Source organism: Amphiprion ocellaris, chromosome 22 (assembly GCF_022539595.1).
Source record: "Amphiprion ocellaris isolate individual 3 ecotype Okinawa chromosome 22, ASM2253959v1, whole genome shotgun sequence".
In the NCBI taxonomy this organism is placed as follows: Eukaryota; Metazoa; Chordata; class Actinopteri; family Pomacentridae; genus Amphiprion; species Amphiprion ocellaris.
This window is the reverse complement of record NC_072787.1, coordinates 13,948,263-13,971,633: the sequence shown is the minus strand read 5'-3', so window position 1 is coordinate 13,971,633 and position 23,371 is coordinate 13,948,263. Positions and strand designations below refer to the sequence as shown.

The 23,371-nt window shown below is 41.5% G+C and overlaps 1 protein-coding gene across 1 annotated transcript; it reads left to right on the top strand.

The window, feature by feature from the left end:
- Positions 1-6,385: 6,385 nt before the first annotated feature.
- Positions 6,386-23,371, top strand: crispld1a (cysteine-rich secretory protein LCCL domain containing 1a). The gene is made up of 15 exons (XM_035950856.2): positions 6,386-6,683; positions 7,241-7,607; positions 14,043-14,161; positions 15,219-15,351; positions 15,455-15,570; positions 15,749-15,849; positions 15,924-16,118; positions 16,779-16,839; positions 16,933-16,999; positions 18,108-18,238; positions 18,342-18,385; positions 18,496-18,568; positions 18,657-18,732; positions 18,844-18,977; positions 22,328-23,371. Exons 2-15 carry the CDS (start codon positions 7,347-7,349, stop codon positions 22,377-22,379), a joined length of 1,563 nt encoding a protein of 520 aa, XP_035806749.2. The 5' UTR covers positions 6,386-6,683; positions 7,241-7,346; the 3' UTR covers positions 22,380-23,371.

The window sequence follows — 23,371 nt, the reverse complement described above, 5'->3', positions numbered from 1 at the left end:
GCATTCTTTGCAGAAGATAATATTAGGTGACATTAGACCACAGGGTGTTTGGCATCACTATGAAGTTTCTTGGTTTCGGATGGTTTCCACCACAAGCAGCAAACCGTAAAACATTCAGCTCAGGGAGGCAAAAACACTATGAAACATTGCAATGGGAGACTCTGCTAGAATTACTTAATTGGTAGCTTCATGAAATTTGTCATAAAACAAGGGGGTCTTTGGATACCCACAAATCCCTCAGCTCCCAGGGGCTCTACATTATCACTTCACCCAAACCTTAGCCTTTTTGTTTGCTCAGGATCTCACTCTAACATGCTGGGATGGATAAGTGCCTCAGTTTACCCAGAGCTCATTTTGTGGTTCAAACGCGGGGGAGCTGAAACATTTTAGTTTGTCATCAGGATTTATTTTTTGATTTTTTTCCAGCCTGAATTGAAGCCCACTAAGAGATACATATTGTCTGACAGCCATATCATGCTGATAGTATGTTAAAAGACACTGACACCTGGTGGTTATGTGAACAACTGATATTTATTAAGCATTTTCCAACTAGGCAGTCCAGATGTTCCCTGATAAATTTCCATGAAAGTTTTATATTACAGTGGTGTCATGTGAAATCAATAAAAGATGCAGCCACCATTGCTCAAGAAGAAAAACACAACTGGAATTTAATGAAGTGTTCTATGTCATATAATGACACAGGTGGGATACATTCAGTGTTATCTTGTTAAAGAACCACTGACAACCTGATGTACATTGATCTTTTCAGACTGCAGTTATTAAATTCACTAAATTTCTATAGATCACTATTTAAAGATCTAATAATACTGTATATATTACAGCAGCATCATCTGTTGTATATTGTCGCCAATTGGAGTCATACTCAACTTTTTATATATACTTCAAGCGTACAGAATGGAGGAGCACATAGAACAAGTCATGGAGGTTTTCCTCAGGTTGCGACTTTGTTGGAAACAGAAACACAAGCACATTGTGTTACAATAAGAGGGTAATGGTTTGAAAGAAATACAGGTTCACAGCTTTTAAAAAGCTGGTCTATGAAAAGACTTAATTATGAACTTCCAGATGTGACAAAATGCTACTACCAATACTAACAAAAGTATTAGACTACTAAAACTACTACCATATTACCTGAAACTATGATAGTTTTAATATTTTAGTTACACTTTGGGGACAATACTTCTCTAGACTTACTTTTGTATTTTTGTATTTTAAATTCATTGCTTTTAATTCGAACTCAGTGTCTTGACTGTGTGGTATATTGGTTTTACTCAAATCATCGGTAGACAGAAATCTGAAAAAAGCTAAAACATACACTAAAATTTTAAAACACGGCCGTTATCCAGTATTTTTTCCATCTCCCACCAGATGAGTACTGTGGTTCAAACAAAGATAGTCGAGCAGTCAATATTCAAATGGAGTTTCACCAAAGATTTAAACTCTGTTCTCTCAACCCTGACCCACCACCACATTCTGTTATCACCACAGACTTTTTTTTTTTTACTATCTATATATCATTTGATAGGTGAAAAGCCCCATGATTGGCTAAAATCTCTCATGAGTTACTGTACTGTCCTTGGTATATGTGCTGAATATAACTTGACAGTCAGATAAACACCTTCCAAACATAAAGACATTCGACTCCTTAAGCACAGGTTTGTTGACATTAAAACAAGGTTGAAATTTAAACACACAGAAGGTGTGATAAATGATAAATGCCATGTTTGCTTTTAAGATACAGCCACCATTGTTCAAGAAGAAAAACACAACCGTAATTTAATGAAGTGCTCTATGTTATATAATGACACAGGTGGGATACAGTCAGTTTTATGGTCAAATATACATTGTAAGCACCTCAACTCACCATTTAAAGTGAATTAAATCTTTTATAGGTGTTGCTTTTTACAATTGCATGAACTTATTGTGGAATATCAACATGGAGCAATTAATGAGAGTACCTGGAGAAAGTTTCTATCAACAAACTTCCTAAATGTAACACTGTCCCTAAAATAAACCTTTGCAATTGTGAAGGCAATATAAATCACTACATACCCATGATGCTGCCAAAGGCATAAGATGTGTGTAGATGTTGCTGGATTAGCCCAGATACAACCAGAACAGCAATTTTCCATTACATACTGACTTACTTCCTGATAATATGTTACTTCCTAATACTGACAACTTCCTGTCATTCTTAAAGTGCCCACAGTGAAATACAAAACATGTAGTTCAAAAAACATAACATATTACAACAGCTGTAACAAAACCGCCTAAATACGAGGCCAAGAGGAAGTGCTGAATCCTCGTTTGCTCTAACATCTCTTGAATTACAACATGTTGAAAGATTAGTGTGGAATGTTTTGCCTAAAGATGCCAAAAAAATACTGCCTACCCCTGCTTTAATCTCTTGCACTGTGAAGCTCAGCTATGTGGTTTGAATGTAAACACAGAAGTGACACAGAAGCATTCGTCAAGCACATAAAACACAATTCACACAGACAAATGATGGTCTCTAAAGAAGTGAGAGGATGACAAATTAAAAAAATAGGAAGATCAGCAGGCAAAAAGATTGATTGCTGTACACTGGAAAAACATAAAAAGACCAAGTATTGGACAGTGGGTTAAACAAATGCTGGCAATGTTACCACTGGAACGCATCACCTACCTGCTGAAAGGAAAAAAGGACTTGTTTGAAACTATTTGGGGACCTTTCATACGCTTTGCAGAAGCTGTGGACTTTATTGAAGATCCTGAAGGTTCCTAAGAATTCTGTGTACAGGCAGATCCGGTCTGCTTTTTGGTTTTGTTGGCCTTTACTTTTGCACCAAGGTGTGTCACTCTGTAACTTTAAAATTTGTGTCTGAGAGGTTATTCTGTTTTTGTTTGTATCGTGTAAAACATGAAAATGAAAAATAAACATATTGTTGGAAAAAAAAATAGGAAGATCTGAATGTAAGAACACAATGCCAAGAAAACAGTGATTTTAAAGGGATCAGTTAACATTCGTATATTAATGTGGCTTGTCTTTTGATCAGAAACATTTAAAAAAGTTTGGAAAAAAAAAGAATCCCTGGATGCATTCTTGCAATAACTTGTGAAGCAACCACAGAACAATTTAGTGTGCACTCTATTTGTTCTATCTGCTCATTTGTCACAGCTGCATTGGCATTTCTTGACCATAAGGGGGTAGACGTGGACAAACTAAGGCCAGAATGACCCGAGGTGGATATCGGAGGCAGCCTTCTGCTGAACACTGCTGATAATGTCACAAAAAGCAATGATGTAGAACATCTGCCAAATGACCTTGATGCTCTTTACTCCCATTCTCACCCCGACGCCGTTCCAACACTCTGACCTCAATTCAGCTCGACCAGAACCATTAGGGAGCAATGTGCCAGATAACGTGGGCCAACAAAAAGTGTTCTTCGAGAGTGTTTGTGTGGCTTGCTGTTGTGTCCAGAGGCTACTGTTGTGTGGGTGCGGTGCCTGGCATGGCTGATGCGTTCTGCTGGGTTCATGGGGTTTCTCGCAAGACCACATGCTGAATGGAGGAGGTACAGAATGGAGCATCTGGGCCCACGGCTTAACAATGACTGTGTGGGTGAGATAGAGCGAGCAAGGCGAGAACCAGCAAGAAGAGAAAGAGAGGGGAGAACAAGCCAAACAATTGAAAAAGTGGAAGTGTGTGCACGTGCCAGATAGAAACACACAGGTAGAGAAGAAGTCAGATGACAACAGAAAGGAAACGTGAAATATTACAACAGACAGCGCAGTAATAAGTTGTGTCTAACAACAGATGCGAAGAAGAAGGGATGATGGAGAGAAATCTCATGAAAGGCTGCTAACCCAAGAAGCCCAGGCATGAAATCATTTATACTGCTCTACCGCTGGCGCAAATAGTGTATATTTACTGGCAGCCATTGTAATAAACATTAATCACAGAATGTCTTGTCTGTTACAGATGGCCTGACCTAAATTACCACACTGTAAATCATAGAAATCCCCGAGCAGTTGGTAAATATTTCCTTTATCCACACAATTTAATTTTCATAGTCGGGGTCAGAGGCATCCTCTTACAGTCGGGCTTTGTGTATTTCAGCTATAACCTTAATGTAATATAGGTCCTTTCATATCCAGAGCCCATAAAACTTATTTTGAGTGTTTAAAATAATTGCATGTTTTATGTATTGACTCATATATTTATGTTATGAAGGCATGTGGGCCAACGCACACAAATGCACGCTGTCACTCTTTCTGCAGCCTCACCGCTCACTCTCTCACTGTAAAACACAGACAAACACACACAGGCACTCTCCTTCTAACCTGTCTCACACACACACACACACACACACACACACACACACACACACACACACACACACACACACACACACACACACACACACACACACACACACACACACTTTATATCTAAATGTAGTGCAGCATTAATTCTACAGCAGATGAATGAGTGTTTTCGGCGTTGCTTCCCTCCTGGGAGTTGTGAGCAAAGGGAGAGTGTTGCTATTTCAGCTGTGGTGAAGGAGGAGGGGGGAGGCCGGCCGGGTCTGACCGCAGAGAGAGGGCTGCTGCTGGGGCCGTGGCCGAGGCCCCTGCTACTGACCCAGGGAGCAGACAGTAAACCCTGGGTTTATGGAAGTTCAGTATGTGGTGGGTCCCCAATGTGAGAGCTCTTGTATCACATTTACAGAAGTAGGTTAGAGAGAAGACGGCTTCTTTCTGTCTATATATCTTCGGTACACACTGATCTGGTTCATCCTATCTGAGGGCAAAGGTGCAAAGCAACTAAGTACACGTATTCCAAGTACAGCTACTGTTTTTATGACTAATATTTAGATGAAAAAGGACTTTTTATAACTCGATTTCTATGCAAGCTCTCAAGATACAATACATTCTTTGAGATTAAAGCAGTAGTGTCCAGTCATTTTGGCTTGTTTCTATCTCTACTGTCTCTAAATTGCTACAGGTTGTTCCGTCCAATGAATTATTTAAGGCCAAATCTTCCAATATTTAACCAAAAAGCAGAGATTAGAGCCACAACACTACGGCTACTTACATATTCACAACCCACTAATGTAATAAATAATACTCTACTCATCGGATAGCCTGTTTATGTGCAGACATACATTTTGCCAATAACTCCTGTCTACGTTTTCTTAAGCTGGATTTTTAATTCATTACTTCATCCTTGTGCTATTGGTTGTTTTTAAAAATGATTTAACCATGCTTCCACCACTGACAAGGAGATTCTTAGAATGCTGATGGTATTGTATTAGCATGCCCTATCCTCACACCACATTTCATCACTTCACATCCTGCACAGTGTCAAGCAATCATACTGAATCTGAAATATGACACAGATTATAAACGTCATGAAATCAAACACATCCATGCATAACTGAGCAACAGAGCTTTCTATGGATGAAGTCCTTGATGTCTAAGAGCAAAGGGCAGAAAAAAAGACAAACAAAAGCATAAAAATATCATGGAGACGAGGGGATTTACTTAAAAAGATGCAGAATAAAATCACTGCCGGCACATGGTCGACTTGGCCAGTGTTTGGCTTATTGTGTTTGTCAGCTAAAACACAAGAAGATTGTGTGCCCCCTTGGTGGAAACTAAGTCTGTCTTGGGGGCAAACACACTGAGGCCTGGTGATTAGCTACTGTTTCCACATGTGCCATGGCTACCAGTGAAAATGACCAGATGACAAAAGACAAAACCTGCCTGTTTCCATTATGGAATTCACTCTGTGTTGCTGTGGAGAGGGGGAAACAGTGATGACAGGTTCAGGTTTTGGAATTAACAGAGAGTCGGTTTGTGTTTTAATCCCCCCAAGGAGTCACCTGTGAACAGTTAGACTCAGGAGAAATGGGGCCACTTTTGCTGCCGGGCCCCACAGAGAAGACAGATCTGGTTTAGGTTAGTGTATTTTTGACCAGCGTCAGTTATCAGGTAAGGGGCCACATGCAGAAAACAGCCCTTTGGTGCAAGGATACTATTCAGAGGAGCTATACAATGCAGATATTGTAAGAAAACCACAAATCTTTCTTATAATTCTTGATCAGACAGAGTCAAAATGAGGATCCAGGGGGCATAATAGGCTCATTAGGATCACTGTAGGTCCCTGAACGCATATCATGGAAATATCTAGAGACTCTGTGTGCATTTTGGAGTCATAAAGTCTAACTTTCTGAGCACATCACTGGAGAAAAAACAGACAGTGCTTACATTAAATTGTAAAGACTCACTGGCCCGGACAGACGCAGAGGTCTTGGCAGGAACCAGTGGGCCGTTTCCAACCTTTGGAGAGGCGTGGTGAGGGGCGGCACTCCCGAGGCGCAGCCAAGTTGAGGATAAAATGTGGATAAGTGATGTTTTAGCGGCTTTGGTGCAAAAATCCCGAAAGAAGAAAGACCGAGCTTCCTCTTCAGACTGATCATAACGGAGAGAAGCCACCACATCGTCTCAGATTCACATGATATGGCAGCCAGCGACGGTCCGCGGCGCTCCACCTGAGCTTAATTTTAAGGCGGATTTTTTTTTTTTCTTCCTTTGGTTCCTTCTTGCTGCAGAAGTTTTCTCACAGCCAGATCTCTGTAAGGATCTCAAGAAGTTGGCTCCGTTCCAATTCATTAAAGGTAAATTAATTCCAAAGTCTGCATTAAATCACACGACTCTATTTCTGTTTCAATATGCATTACTCTTCACATTTTCCATTAGATATTGGCTCGTTATATCAGCCTCTGTCAGCACTGCTGCTTGCATACCAAAAAGTTCAACGAAAGTGTATGTTTACATCCGGCTACATTATGCATCATTCTGTGCCCTTAACTACTATTATTAAAGCTGCTCTGCTGACTGTGATTTAAAATGCAGTGTTTCTTTTCAACAGCTTCCTTTTAAAGTTTTCCCCTTTTTTTTAATTTATTTGGATTCAGGGGGGAAAAGCTGTAAAATCCTCAAGGAGGTTAACCACTAGAGTTGATTTTTTTTTAATCCACACTTAATCCAAAGGAGTCATTCTCAGCCTGCCAGTTTAACCTCAGTTTACCTGTGGCACAGCACTAGACCCAGAGTGTGCCAGCCAACGCACCGTCCTCACCAGCTTCAAGACTGTTACATTGTTATTCAGCAAATTTGGTAGAGAACACCAACTCAAATCCTTCCAATTATCCTATTTTCTCTCTTCTCTCAGGTCCTTTGCCAGCTCACATTGTTGACATAGAAGAGTGTTTGTGTTGGCACAGTTTTTTTCCACCCGTCCATCCCTCTTGAGTTCACCATCACCAGCATTTCCAAAGATGAGGCGTGTGTCTCTGCACTGGCTGAGAGGCGTGTCCCTGCTGCTGCTGCTCCAGACGACAACATCCATGGTGATGCTTCCAAACTCCACCGGCTGGCAGCAGATTTTGGACAAGTACCTGGACGAGGACGGGGACTGGTGGGAGGCCAAGCAGCGGGGGAAGAGGGCCATCACTGACAGTGACGCTCAGCTCATCCTGGACCTTCACAACAAGCTCAGAAGCCAGGTTTACCCTCCTGCTTCCAACATGGAGTACATGGTAGGTGGATGGAGGATGCTGAGGTGTTATCTGTGCATCTCTGAGCTCGATTCCCATGAAGTACTGCAAACATACTTCATGCATTTTACATGTGCCAAAACATTTTGACCCTACTCTGAACTATCCAAGAGTCATGCACACTTGTAGGCCATATAGCTTAGTGAAATGACCCAGTCACCAGACTGCCTGGCACTTGTCCCACTTTGCTCACACATGCAGCATGCCAGCATCTAAGCACCTTCACACATGAACCCAGACACACACACAGACACACACACACATAACTTTGTACCCATGTGACTTTGGTTGTTTTGCCAGAGGAGAAGAATTCCACCAACTTGCCAATGATCACATTTACAGCGTTTTATTTTTTCTTTACTCATGCTAAGAGATTTGTTTGACTTTATCCTTTGGCCATCACGTGTATGCATAGTGCCAGATCACTTTTCACAGTGCAATTAGAATCAGAGCACGGCACCGGGGCTTGTTTTACCAGCTGCCTCACCCCCCACTAAAGACACACACACACACAAACACACACACACACACACACACACACACACACACACACACACACACACACACACACACACACACACACACACAGGCGTACCACACCTTCTGAAAGTTAGTGCTCCACAGATCTGGAACTTCTCCAGATACACTACGTGTGTAGGCACAGCTTGACCACTACAGCGACCTGCCACCAGCAGTACATCACAAGTTAGAAATCAATTCAGTGTGCAAAAAGGTATTGAAGTTTTATCGTCCTTTCATCCCCGCTTAAAGAGCTACAGAACAAAAGGCAGTATTATTCTGTGGTAAAGGCAAATAAACAGTTCCTGCTGGGGGCAATTGCTGGACTGTGTAATTGTATAATTGAGAGGTTGGACTCGAGGACCTCTTGTGCGTGTGTGTATGTAGTATATAGTTTTGTGTGTGTGTGCAGCCTGGCAGGCTTCTGGTCGAGGCACACGCTAGTGGAGAAATGCTGAGGCAGCAGAGCACAGCTCTTTTCTACTGTCTCCTGTTACAGTTGGCGTTTTTTTTTTTTTTTTTTTTTTAGCTCCAGGGGCACCCAGGGGTGAAATATGGAGAGACATGCAACAAGAGGACGTGAGGCAAGAGAAAGAGAGTGAAAGTTAGCAAGGGATGCAAGGTAAATAGAAATAGAGGTGTAAAATGATCAAGGAGCTTTGCAAATAGAAAGAGGAGGCAGTGCGAGACAGAATAAGGGAGAGACGGCATAGAAAAACAGGTGTCAGAATAATTGAAGAGAAGAAGAAGAAGGAGAGGTGACGCCAGAGAAAATGAGAAAAGAAAGACACAAAGCAAGAAAATACAATGAGATGCAGGAAAAAGCACTGAAATCTTAACTGCAATTCTGTAGATGTCAGTATCACAACACTGTCGGGTCACATGTAAAGTGGATTTTCAGTGATTTATTTGCACTTTATTCTGAACAGTGCTCCACATTTCTCTGATTTTCCTTCTGTCTGCGTTGAACTGCTGTCACCTTTCAGAAACCTCACAGCTTCACTGTACTGGAAGACTTCATAGACATGCTCGCCTGCTCCCCCGACACACTCATGCATGCAGATGAACACACACACACACACACACACACTTGCACAAGTCCTTTGCGCACATACATAACCATTTGCCCATCAGCTCTGTTATTGTGTGCCATTGTATTAAACCATAACCCGAGTGACCCTCTTTGGCAATCATCACAGAGACTCCGAGATAACATCGATTCAAAACCCCCCTCTTTCCTCCCCCTTCATCTGCTTCCTTTTCTTGCCCTCTCTTTCTGCCTCCCTCTCCCTTATCCCTGTGGCTCCGTTCCCATTCTGTCATTATCCAACACAGAGGCCCCAAAAAATTTCCCGGATAAGCATTCACACTCTGTAGCGATCCACCAAGCTTCAATGCAGCTTCAGTAGGAGGGACAGCAGCTCTGCCGCTCGCTCAGATGTTGACCCACAGGTATAAACAGAGGAGTGTCAGCGTTTGAAGCCCTCTAAGATAAACAGATGGCATCTTGGGAGAAAAGGGCCCCACCTGCCTTGATGTTTAACTTGGCTTTGCTGACCAGCTCTCAGCTCTGAGGTGGCAGTGATGTCAGTGATTTATGTTAAACTATATTGATATTTTTCCATCCAGGATGAAAGAGAACGATGCTGCAAGCACGAGCCGTTTTAATTTGTTTTCAGATAATGTGGCCTGTCAATGAGACAATAATTAGATCCTGACTAATAAATTTGCCTTGAATAAGCTTAATCTAAAATGTTAAATTATGGCAATATGTGCAAACATCTGACATAGTATTTAGACAACTTCAAAGGAATAAAAAAATGGTTTAAATTAATAAAGCTGTTGCAAAAGACTGAGCAGGGCAGTCCAAAAATGTTTTATCTCACCAACTTTTTGCAGCTTTGGCTGCAGGATTGCTCAGAACTCAGTGGCCAGCTGGGGGATGGATTATTTCCTGTGTGTGTTGGTTCTGCCCCCGGCTTTGTTCCGCTACTTATGTCCAGAAAACCTCCTCAGGAAGGTGGCAGGATATCTGAAGTAGGTGCTTGAAACACGTCTACTGACTTCTATGTAGGTGAAGAGCAGCAGCTGGATTTAATGATATCAAAAATGTAGATTCTCCTAAATCACGAACAGTAGCTCCAGTCCACATCAGATATTGACCTCCTGTAAAGCCTAAAGGACAACTGCACCCCAAAATAGCCACAATGCCTGAAGTCACAATGTGTACACTCTGGTGGTCTCACCTGCGCTGACGGTGAATATTCCAAACAGGAGCCAGGAATGCCTTGTGGGACTCAGCCTGCTTAATGCAATGCCAAGACTGTAAAATTGCTGTCCGTCTAAATGCATTTACTATGAATGGGTTGCAATAGCACCTTCCTTAAATACTTCAGGGAAAACTTTGCAGAGTAGTAAAACACCAATGACTCTAGTCACTACCTAGTTATCTGTGATTGAACAGACAGCTTCATGCCCATTGGAACTGAAACAGCATCTCATTGACCTGAGGCCTGTTAGTTATCCAGTCTGACTTTGGGATGGCTTAACTTACCAAAAACACTTTCTGTTTCCCATTTTTGAAAATGTGAACTACACCCTTACTGGCACATTAAGGCAACACTCCTGTGGCCTGCACATCAAACCCATGTCTTACATCTCTGCCACCCATCCAGAGGAAGTTTCTCTTGGTTTTAGGAGTTCGTCCAAATACCCTGTCATGAGCTGAGGCCAACAATTCCCTACCTTTAATCCAAACTGTCTAGTAAAAGGCTTTCCTTCCTTTCCTGACTCATCAGCCGTTTCCAAAACTCTGTGGGGACATGCAGAAGTCATCCTTCAAAGACTCTCCGCACTCCTGTCATACATTGGTTTTCATTGCTTCGATTCCAGCTCCAGTTTGGCCGTTTGATAATTCTGTGCTGATTGTTAAACTGTTTGTGCCAACCACAGTCTGAAAGGTCTTCTTCAGGTCCTCGCTGCTTCCATCCAGCATTAGTACCTCGAGCTACAGTGTTAGCCTTTGCCCAGCTGCAGTTTACAAGGGATATTTCAGGCAGCTGATGATTATTATTAATATTCATATTTCCAGGAATTATTAGACCAATAGAAAATAGCAGTTGAACCCAACCATCTACCTGTCTGGTTTACTTTTTGATTTTGATGGTTACCTAAGTCAGTTCTTGTTACGGTCAATCATGTTCTTTCTGCCATTTCACAAATGTAATTTCGTGATCCTACAATAATTTAATTTGCTGTCAAGCGATGTTCCTTTTATAGCATGATAAAACTGGTCAGCCTCAGGACCTTTGATATTGACTGGAATGCAATGCACTGTATGAAAGCTGCATACTAACACTGCAGATATCACTGTTGGTATAAAAGCAGTCACACGCATCAACACATAGAGAGTATTCTGGCTTTTTCTTAAATTTCCTTCTTTTTTTTTTACTTCCCTTTATTATTGATTTTTGTGCCTACCTTTATCCTTTTGTATGTGATTAAATCAGCAACTGGCAACCCTGTGGTCTCACAACACCATATCACCTCTTCTCCTGTGTTTGCCTCTGCTTTGCTTTACCAATTCCCATATCTTTCCCCTGCCTTTCAGTATTTCTCGGCATGCACCATCGATTATGAGCAGGAAACCCATACTTGCAAAGGAAGTAGCCCTCTGTACCCTTGGAATGCAACCAGATGACCAAGGAAGAAAAAAAACCCGGCCGCAAATGAAGTGTTAAGCGAAATAAACAATGCAGTGTGCACAGCGCTGAAAGACTTTAGCAGAGGAGGTGTTTTTCTTTACGGGCCCCGCAGAAGTGCGGTTGGAGTGGGTGAAGGGTGGGTGGGGGGGTTCGTGGTTACAAGGCCTCCCCTGCTGGGCTAACTGTGCAAACAACAGCAGCTTGACAAGCCGGCTGTACTCTGTACAGACTCAACAGCTGAAAAATATGTGTCTCGGTCGACACTTTTGGAGCCTGCTTTCACTTTTCAGGCTGAAGGAATGAGTTTCTCAGATGGAAGGTGCTGCTTATATTTATTATTATTTAAGACATATTTCAAGAACATGACAAATCAAGTCTGTGTAATACAAACTGTCATCTGCAACGTTCCGTTTTAAGAAGCTTCAGCCAGAGTTTTGGTATTTTTTGGCTGGGAACTTATTGTAGTTGTGGTCACAGTTGAAAGTTTTCAGGCCCATAACCGCGAATTAAGGGTCAAAAACACACAAGTAGTCCAGAACATCTTATGTGCTGAGGTTTGCAGATTGTTTTGCAGTTACTACAACTCAGTGCATTTCAATCTGCTTATCAGTGTAAGAGGCAACTCAGAAAATCGAAGGAGAAAATACAAATCAAGGTTATAACTGCCTGGCTTCCTTTTGCCTTCCTCCACTACTGATGGTGACCAGACTTAAATCTCTTGAGTGTTTCCGTTTCAGCATTGATAGCTATTATAGTGGCAAAAAAGGATACAAAAGAGATATGGCAATACTGATATACTGACATTTATTTGCAGCTCACTGCCAACAGAGGTCATGACTGAGCAGAGATAGAGTTTCGGTTAAACAAATTCTAATTCCTGTTTTAGCTGTCAGTCATCATCCTGCCTTATTGTACAAGAGAAACTACAGGCAACTGCAGATGAGGTCGTTGTAACACTGACATGATACCTCTTTGCATAGGTGGAGATGTTTTTTTTTCAATATATTTTATATGCCAGTTATGTAACATTTCTTCAGGGTTTGGTTGAAAAATGTGACATCCCACACTGTGTCAGGCAATATTGTAATGGTGCTGTTGATTAAAATAAATACATCCACTCAACAGCCATCAGGATTCCATGAAAACAGCTAAGGAAAGTACTCAGAGTTAGGAGTTAATTTGCTGTGCTGCCAGACATCCTGTTGTTAGGTAGGTGTGTGTTTTGGGAGTAGTGCGGAGAGCAGCAGTTGTTTCTGGTGGGACTGAAAGTGGGTGAGGGACGATGGAGGAGGAGGTGGTGGTGGAAGCAGGGGAGTTATTTTAGTGTCTGTTATTGGATGAGATTTCATTCAGGGTAAGCTGAATTCCAGGACCCAATGTGTGAAATGCAAAAACTTCTGACACCTCCGCTCGTATATAAGTACACACACACACACACACACACACACACACACACACACACACACAGACACACACACACACACACACGCGCAGCAGACCCTCAAACTAATTGACTTCCCCATAGAAGCCTTTTATATTAGTCATCCCACACTGAAGGTGAAAGTAAAGGTGTGCAATTAAAGGAACATACAGTGTCCTTCGGCGGAATTACAGCTGGTGTTATTCTAGCATTTTTTACAGTAGAATGTAGGTCAGCAGAGAGGAAGGACACTCTTTAGCATTCCCAGAAAACCCCAGAATGGGAATATGATCCTTTAGTATCCAACCAAAGCCAAATTTAACTGAGAGGGCAATTCAGAGAGAAGTAAAGTGAAACAAAACCTTGCACCCAGTCATCCCACCAGAGACATATGGAAGGTATTACTTAAGGAAAAACAGCTTTTGCATTTTTTGAATAACACCCAATCCCACGGGAAAACCCATCCGGGAAAAGTCAGCTGAGAAGCAATAAGAAAGAGCTCTACGGCAGCAACGCGTTTAGAGATCAGTGGAGCTACTTAGTGGTTCCTAGACCCTCTTACTTATCATGATATCTGATAAGTAGTGTGTTTTCAATATGTGTTTAAGTAGCCTGCAATCTCACATCACATTACTGACCACAAAACAAAGCCTATGCAGCTATAAATATCTCCAGTTACTCACTAACAGTTATCTAACCTGATATTGCTATGTCTTATGACCCATTACTGTAAATTTCATACCAGAAAAGTAACAAATATTACCTCCTCTGCAGGTGTGGGACACAGAGTTGGAGCGTACAGCAGAGGAGTGGGCAGAGACGTGTCTGTGGGAGCATGGTCCGGCCAGCCTTCTACCACAGATCGGACAGAATCTGGGGGCACATTGGGGAAGGTAAACAATCAGTCAGTATGGACAGTTTACACAAGTAGACTTTCATGTTTATCAAGTGTTGATGTTAAAAATTTTTAGGCCTTTTGAAGTCAGCATGTTTAAGGATTTGAAGTAGGGACGGAAGTTTTGAACAGTTTACTTAAACCAATAGTAGGCAGCCTTATCAATGAATAGCTGATTAATCAATACTCAATCGACTGTGCTGTTTTGCTTCATGTGAACAATTTAGCTCTGAAAAATTGACTGTATCAACTCATTACAGTTTGCAGAACAATTTCAGTCAAGTCCTAATGCTGACACGTTCATACTGAGGGGATACTGATATCCTATAATTTTGCTACATTTCCCAGACAACCAGCCGTGAGCATTTAATTTACACAACCATCAGTGGTATTTACCTACTGTGTAAGCACCTGTCAGCCAACAAACATATACTGCTGCGTATACGCCCAGTGGAGTCACACACAATACATACTCTTAGGTGTTTTGTTTGTTCGCGGTCTCCCATAGAGATAGAAAACAGCGCTGCTTCACATGAGAGACTCTTGTTCCACATCTAATCATATCACTCCACAGTCAAGATGTCTGCTTGGTTCTAATCAGATTAACTAGCAACACCTGGTGCCAGATCAGTGTCCTTGGTTACGGAGCACAACGGCTTGATTGCCACTTTGAACGGTCTTGACAGATGTGGTACACTAGTGTGTTACCCAGTAGATGGTAACTGCATATGTTTGTTGTATAGCTGAGTGTAGTGCAAATGACGTTATGTTTTTACACACAAAGACATCTCATCTCGCCCTCTGCTTGGTGGCACATAATTTACCATTTGCGCTGCTTTGCAAGCCACATGTATGCATTATAATAAGAAACTATAAAAGTATGCTCTTGCACTTAGGGTCACATATTATACAGTATGTGTGTGTTAGATCATTTAGAGAGTGTAGTTGGAGCTTGCATAAAGCGAAAAACAGTGTTATGCCAACACCCACACCAACAGAGATAAAAGATATGTTTGGAACATTGTTATCAAGGGTTTGCTAACTGATCTCTCCAGGTATCGTCCACCCACGTTCCATGTGCAGGCTTGGTATGACGAAGTGAAAGACTACTCCTTCCCTTATCCTCAGGAGTGTAATCCCTACTGTCCCTTCAGATGCTCTGGCCCGGTTTGCACCCATTACACACAGGTAGATAGATCTGGAGCATACCTTTTAAAGATTTTAGTTTTTTAGAGCACATTTCTGTCAGTCATGTGTTCCAATATCCGTCATTCTTGTCATTGTTTTGCAGCTGGTCTGGGCCACCAGCAGTCGGATTGGCTGTGCTGTCAACGTCTGTTACAACATGAATGTGTGGGGACAGATTTGGGCGAAAGCTGTTTATCTGGTCTGCAACTATTCACCAAAGTAAGCACACTGAATTAGAGTGACAACAATCTTTAATATGTCATATCACAGTATCATTACAGCTGAATTTGAAGTGTTTTCACGTGTACTTGATATTAAAACAGCATAAAAATGTCAATTTTGTGTAAATAGTGTGTATTCTGTTCATTAATCCTTGCTTATTTTGTCACCTGAACAGGGGAAACTGGTGGGGTCATGCACCTTACAAACATGGGACCCCCTGCTCTGCCTGTCCTCCCAGCTATGGAGGAGGATGCAAGGACAACCTCTGCTACAAAGGTATGCGTGATCCACACAGAGTAGGAAAGCTCGAGGGAATAACTGCTCATCATACCCTGTTTTTGTTACTTTAGTTGAAGATGACAGTTCTAACCCTCCGCAAGAGGAAACAGAAGAAAACAACTTCATTGAGCCAGAGGCCCCCCGCACTACCAAGCCCCGGTCCCGGGCCTCCAAGCCTGAGCCTCCCAGTCCCCCCGCCCCAGCCCCCACCAAGCCCCCCACAGAGGACCTGCACAAGAATGAAGTGGTCAACACACAGCAGATGTGTAAGCTGCCATTTAACTGTTTATTCTGGGTCTAATTTCATCTCAAAATGGAGGGGGGGTATATGGTTTTAAGGGCGGGAGCGGCAGAGAGTGGAAATCCAGCGCAATATGTACTGTAAAGAAAACTTTGCTTTGAAAAATTGGGTCAAAGAAATTGAGAATAGCTTCCCCCTCAGTGTTGAGCAAGCAATAACGGATAACAAGTGTTAAAAAAATAGATCTTGACCGGAAATATTTTTCTTGCAATTTATCTTAAATTGCCTTGATGCTCTGTAGCCTTTATCTGCCATCTCCCTGATTAACCCTGACACTTTGTGAAGTGTAGTTAATATTGCAAGTCACTCTTTGGAGCAGGGAGGGGAGGTCTATTTTAGCCTGATCCCCTGAGTGTGTGTTTGGTTTTGGCTGGCTGAGAAGGGTTGGGGAGGGTGAGAGGGGCTCGCTGTGGTTTTTAAATGGCTTCCTCTCTGCTGCACATGGGGCCTGTGCTTGTAAGATGAGACACTTCCTCCAGTATTGCTGACCACCCTGAACCTTGTCGCAGGAATTCCTGTCTTTGGTCCTTGAAGCATCACAACAATGTCTCCGCTGGGTTTTCGCTCAGCTCAGGCTTTTAGAAACTAGTCATCTGCGTCAGTGCTTTGTGTTTATGCGTTTCAGCTCAGCTAGTGACCTGTGACACGAAGCTTCGGGATCAGTGTAAAGGAACACCATGCAATAGGTACAGTGAGGATGAAACATAATTTTAAAAAATCAGAAAACACAGTGAAGAATAACAGTCCATATTCACATGTTTTTATGCATTATTCTACAGATATGAGTGTCCAGCCGGATGCCTACATGCTACAGGGAAAGTAGTTGGGACAGTGTACTTTGAAATGGTGAGTTGGTGGTCTAAGTATTGCCTGGTTCAGACGACACAATATTTTTTTATAAGATGGTCACTGGGTCAGATTGGGCAACTATCAAGTCATAAATTCTTGTTGTGACTTGGCCAAGAGATTTGACAGATTGCACAGTGGTCCCTGGTCACTCTTAGCTTCTCAACCTGCATCATCATAAACAACTACCAGAGACAATAGTGTAAAAAAACAGGAGAATCTAGAGTTGTGTGTTTGATTCTGGCTGCCTAGAAACTGAAAAAAAATGTTGGTTGTCTGTCCTCTAGCCCATTTTTCACTTTGCTATGTTGTCCACAGAAGAACACTCAATTGTTCAATGTTATGGAGGTGCTGTGGAAGATTTAAGAGAAGGTAACAAAAGATGTGTTCACCTTAGTCTCTTTGATGGGATGTCGTGAGGCATCTAAGATGTGGCATTGGTTATTGTCAACTGTGCTACACTACACAGGATCAAAAGATAAATTGCCATGCCTGAAGCACCACTGTTGCTCCCAACTCCCTTTGTCTTTTGGGTCAGTCTGTTTTCATGCTGATATTGTGCACTGTGAGCTTGGCATATCCCATAATTTGTAGTCTGAGTGTGTCCTAACAATAGCCACTGCCAAATAACAGCTTGATCAAAAAGCACGTTGTAATTTCTTAACTACTGCGTCAGAAAGATTGCTTAGTTCAGTTCAGCTTTATTTATAACACATCAAATCATGACATAAGTGATCTCAGCTCAAGATCTTACAATATTATGTAGAGAAACCCAGCAGTTCCCCTTTGAGCAAGCACATGGGAACAGTGGGAAGAAAAAAAATATGTATTTTATCAGGAAGAAACATCCGACAGAACCAGAGTCAGGTTGTGCGGCCATCTGCCTCGACCAGTTGGGGTGAGAGGGGAGTGGAGAGAGAAAAGATGAGCATTGAGAAACAACAAACAAAAAACACAGTGCAGGTCAGCGAGGCCAGTAACCGCAGATCAAAACCATGCTGCGCCGATGTCAGGGATGCCTGCAGAAAGGTACAAGGGGAGAGAGGACAAAAAATTGAAAAAATAAAATGTCAACTATGTTGTCAGTAAAATGTCTGTTTTTTTGCAGCAATCGAGTGTGTGCAGAGCTGGTCTACATGCTGGTGTCATAGATAATGATGGAGGATGGATGGATGTCACAAGACAAGGCAGAAAGGAGTTTTTCATCAAATCCAACAAGAATGGAGTTCAGTCACTAGGGTGAGACAATAATAAGGACATTTCATGGTGACATTGGTGGAATATATTGAAAGTAAAAGCAAATAATGACATTGATGTTGTTTTGTGCATTTTTGCTTGTCAGAAAATATCAAAGCGCAAACTCCTTTACGGTTTCCAGAGTGGCAGGTTAGTCTGAAAATGTGACACTGTAATTCCAAATGTGTTGTATTTTAAATTGAATTACTCTAAGCCATGCAGTAGGCATGGTTGTTGAAACCCCGCTTTTTGTTTTACAGTTAAAGCTATTACATGTGAGACCACAGTTGCACAACTTTGTCCATATGAAAAGCCGGCCAAACATTGTCCAAGGTATGAACCTCACCGCACTACATCAGTCTCATACTCCAGATTCATGTCTATTTGAGTTGTCACCGCTGCCAAATTGTTGTATTTTTAGGTTATACTGCCCAAGAAACTGTTTAGAAGAGAATCCTCGCATATCCAGAGTAATCGGCACCAGAATATACTCTGATGTAAGTTCCTTTTTTTTTTTGAGGTCGTCAGTGCTTTGCATGAATTTAGAGACAAAAATGAATCACCATTTCTGACATTTTCCTACCTTTCCCTTTGGCGTGATCCTGTAGAAGTCCAGTATATGTCGGGCAGCAGTCCACGCTGGAGTCATCAGGAATGACATGGGCGGTTACATCGATGTGATGCCAGTGGACAAGCGGAAACACTACATTGCCTCATACCAAAACGGCATTTTCTCAGAGAGGTATGAGATGGTTAATATACTAGAAACGAAGATGACTAAGTGGGTGGTATGTGTGTGTACAAAGTGCTATGTGTGTTTTTTTTTTTCTGGAAACATATTAAAGTTATATTTTCACAACAAAACCCTCATGTCATTTAAAACATATTGTCCCCATTGTAACAACGTTGAAAATAATACTACTTTAAATTAGCAGAAATGAGTTCTATATATACCACAGCGTTATTCAGTTTAACAGAAATTAAAGCACACTGTAATAAACAAAATAAAGCATCATGGTTTACAAGCTTTCTGGTAAACTATTGTAGAGATAATTGTTTAGGGATTCTGTCTTAAAACTTAGAAGAAGTGAAGAGGTTAATTCACTGGGGCCCAGAGAGAAGGAGTAAGAAATCAATGGCTCTCAGGTAGAGAGAAATTTATCCACTCTTTCCTCCTTGTGGACCAAATCTTTTCAAGATGCAGACAGTTCATTACATCCCTCATGCAGTGCACATGGGAAGATAATTAACATGCTCCTAGTTTAAAATAATTAATTGCTTAGCAATTAGAGTAGAGAAGATGAGTGCGTTTTTATGTAGTTCTGGGAGTGGTTTGTTTTTTTGTGGTAGTACATCAGAAAGGACAACCAGCTGACAGCAGTGGAAAGCTTAATATAGTGGCTCAGATAAAGAATAAAACAAATAAATAAGGACGCAAAGCAGTGAAAAGGCAAAGCCTTTGTATCGAGCAAACTGGATCCTGTCAGCATTTATTACGAATGGGATCGATACTAGGTGCAATTTTGGACAGTTTTAGCTTAATTCAAACGATAGGGTGGATGAACTCAAGCCGAATAAGATTAAGGAAAGAAAATGCAAAGGATATAATGGACTCCTGTATAAAACATCCTTCCATTTGTGTGGCAACAACCTTATTATAAAAAAATCCTGACATAGTTCATCCTATGCAGGCTACAATTTAGGATTTTTTGGAGGTAGGACTTCTTCAGATTTGGTCCTTTCACTGTATATAAAGATGGAAGAACCCTCCTAAATGTCACTTATAGGTGTCCTGAACAGTCCTGTGGTGCTCCAGCCGTCACCATTTAGTACCAGACCCCTCCTAATTCACACCTAATCCAAAAATGAGCTGAGAGATGGAGTGGCAGTGGAGCAGAGATAGGCCATAAACATTTTATGACAGCACCCACCTGTCAGTCAAAACAGCCCTAATTATTCATAATGTTAAGTTCTAATACAATTTAAACAGATCAGTTATGTAGAAATGAACCCTCCTTACAGATGTCATGAATGGAGCATTAGCTATGGAGACTAAAACCATTTTTGTACCAGGCTGTAAACATGTTTATTTGTGTTTTAAAGTTGGGTAATTTTGCATGAGGTTCAAGGGGCTTTTGGAGCCAGTCTGTAACAAGGCTGTAACGTTAACCTCATAAAGACCAACTTATCAGGTTAGAACTGTTTCCACAAATGGGGCCGTTGTTCTAAAGTAGTAAGAGTAAAACCCTATTCGCATGAGACTAGTATTACTTTACTTGGTGACTTCTAGTAATTTTTAATAGTTACAGAAATTGTTATCTTAATCCTATGCAATACTGCCATGCCTGTAGTTTGTAAAGTGGAAATTGGACTGCAAATCACCTACCATATTTCACCAAAGACAGAGCTCCTGTGATCCAATTGAATCTTGAGAGTTGGTTGTGCTGGCAATTAGAAATAAAAATTTGGACTGCATTTTGAGTGCCGAATCAGTAGGCTTATGCCTCCATACAGCATGGAAATACATTCACTAAAAAGAGCAAGCTAAACTCCATCAGACGAGAAAAATCTCAAAAGATGATGAGATGGATGACATGCATGACAGCATGGGGTAGGGAACATTTTGCTGTCTTTCAACAGGCTCAGAAGTTATTATATGGCAGCCTTCTAATGTCATGTTCGGGGATAATGTCAGTAATTTGTGACTTTGCTTATCTTGTGCAACCGCACCACACAAAACACAAAGTGGGGGTAATTTCTAAATTACACGGAGTCTCCAGGTAATACTATTCTCATATGAACAGGGCTTAGGAGCTGCTCATCAGGAGAGGGAAACATCACTGGTTTGCTGCATCTGAACCCCTACAAGCACAAAATCACTGAGACTATATTGACCATGTAGATTAAAATTAAATGAAAGCTAGGTTTAGTAAAAGCTGAAAAAATAATAAAACATGTCACACATCCACATTCCTAGAAAGTACTGTCACAGAGAGCAGTTAATCCTAGTTTAGCAGCGTTTTACTCGGTCAAAGACAGCACCAAACATGAGATAAAGCACCTCAGCTTAAAAACAGCAATTTTAAAAGTAGAGCACTTCATTGTCGACATATTTCTACGTGTTTGTTTGTATCACCCCACCGTTTTTCTGTGTCTGCTCCGGTGAGGAGTGTTTGGAGTCGACTGGCCTGTTTGGTGCCACGTGCAACACAGAGCAGGAAACAAGAGACATCATCGGTTTGTACGGTGACTGTTGGAATGTTAAGGAGCTTAAGTCAGGCAATAAACTACTCTCTCGATTCAAATCTATGCCGTGTAAAAAATGTCTTTTTTCATCTAGCTCTTCTGAATGAAGAGGAGTGAGCAGATGCAACGTATGAGTCATGATTCCGACTCTGATGTCTGTCTCTGATATCAAAGAAGGGACCGTTTTTAATAAAACCACTGCTCAGTCAAGACGTTGTTGATGCTTATAAAATAAGAGCATGTGTTGAATCCATGCTGTACCACCTTCCTACAGCATTAAGGTCACAGGTCCATACAGCCTCTCTTCAAAGTTCTAAGTGACCCACATACTGTGTAGTCTGTTCCAGTTTATAAAAGATATTGAATTGCACCTGCTTTGGATTGTTCTGTAGTCTGCAGAAAGACTATTGTTAACATGACCTATGTAGAGATCCACCGTCTCATTTACTCCAAGGCCTTCCCCTTTCTCTTTTCATCTGCTCTCTCTTCTCTCGTCTGTCTCCACTTCATTTATCTTTATAACCCTGCTGAGACGCCTGACGTTTGCCCATCATTTATCTGTCTACTTCAACTTTGCAACATGTCTGTCTTTGCTGGATTAACACGTGAAGTCCCCCGTGTCTGTTTTCTCAGGTAGCTCCAGCCTCTGTCTTGTTTGTGTCCTATCTGTCATCGGGGTGTCAGACAACACACAGACGTGGACACTTCTCCACAAAAAGCCAGTCTGTCTGTTTGTGTGTGTCTGTCATCTCCATCTCTCTGCAAAAAGGCCGGCACATGTTCTGTATCTTGACACATGCCGCACCCACACTGACTCTCCCCCTCTTGTTCCTCTCCTCCCCGCAGCCTTCAGAACCCTCCTGGAGGGAAGGCGTTCCGGGTGTTCGCTGTGATTTGAGTAACCCCGGAGGGCAGCTTCGCCAAACAAAAAAAAGCGCACTCGGGCTCTTGAATAGGCGGTAATCAAGCCATGTTGTCAAACTCAATGACTGAAATGCTTCTGGCTTTTGCTACACTTCGGGGGTGAGAGGTCGTCACCATGGCAACGTAAACCCAGCAACAAAAACTTGACATGTACACAATGAGAACCTGTCTGTACTCACTCTCATGGAATTTTCATTCTGTAAGCTTTAGCAGGAAATGTTAGAAACTGTAAATATTGCTGATTGTTTCGTTGTACATATTTATTAATAGTATTACACCTGTTTTTTTCTTCTTTGTGCCATTTTTATGCCTTTTTGTCAGATATCTGTGTATGAATATTGATTATAGAAATCCTATGATATAACAATATAATGGCACTTAAGAATGAATATCATTTTATTGTATTAATGTGGCACATTTTTATTGGTGCAGTGGAGAGGTGTCTTGTCATATTTTGTACTTTTTTAATGATTGGGTAAAATTGTTATGCATTTATTTTTATATGATTATGCTCCATATCAACCTGATTTGTAAAGGATGCTGCTATATGTTGTGTGTATTGTTATTGTCAGTGCCAGTCTGATGGATTTTGCTTGTGTTTTTCCAGATAATGTGGTTTTGTTAAAACTCCCTGCAGGTCGGGAAGTACACTCATCCATCAGAGTTGTCATTTTCTAAGCAAAACCAATGTGCCTATGTGATGCCGCTTCTCCAAAGATGTTGTCAGGTCATATCCAATCATCTCACTTTAAAACAGAAACAAGACTATGCAGCAGTTTTATTCATAAATCATACAGGCTGTTCACAGTTTTACCAGCTTTCTTTCAAGCTTACAATCTTTACAATGGGCCATTAACTGTAATATTGTCTCTGTTTCTTCTTGCATTACATAGATTTTCCTACCTCAGGTTGTTAGGAAAAGTTCATTTTGCAATAAAAACAACAGAATGACCACAAATCTCTCTA

What these genes read in the sequence shown, in the direction of transcription:
- crispld1a (XM_035950856.2), top strand. Translation starts at nt 7,347, where the DNA reads ATGAGGCGTGTGTCTCTGCACTGGCTGAGAGGCGTGTCCCTGCTGCTG. An exon ending in AAAGGAACACCATGCAATAG is followed by an intron (nt 16,840 to 16,932) that starts GTACAGTGAGGA and finishes ATTATTCTACAG; the next exon opens with ATATGAGTGTCCAGCCGGAT. An exon ending in AACGGCATTTTCTCAGAGAG is followed by an intron (nt 18,978 to 22,327) that starts GTATGAGATGGT and finishes TCCTCCCCGCAG; the next exon opens with CCTTCAGAACCCTCCTGGAG.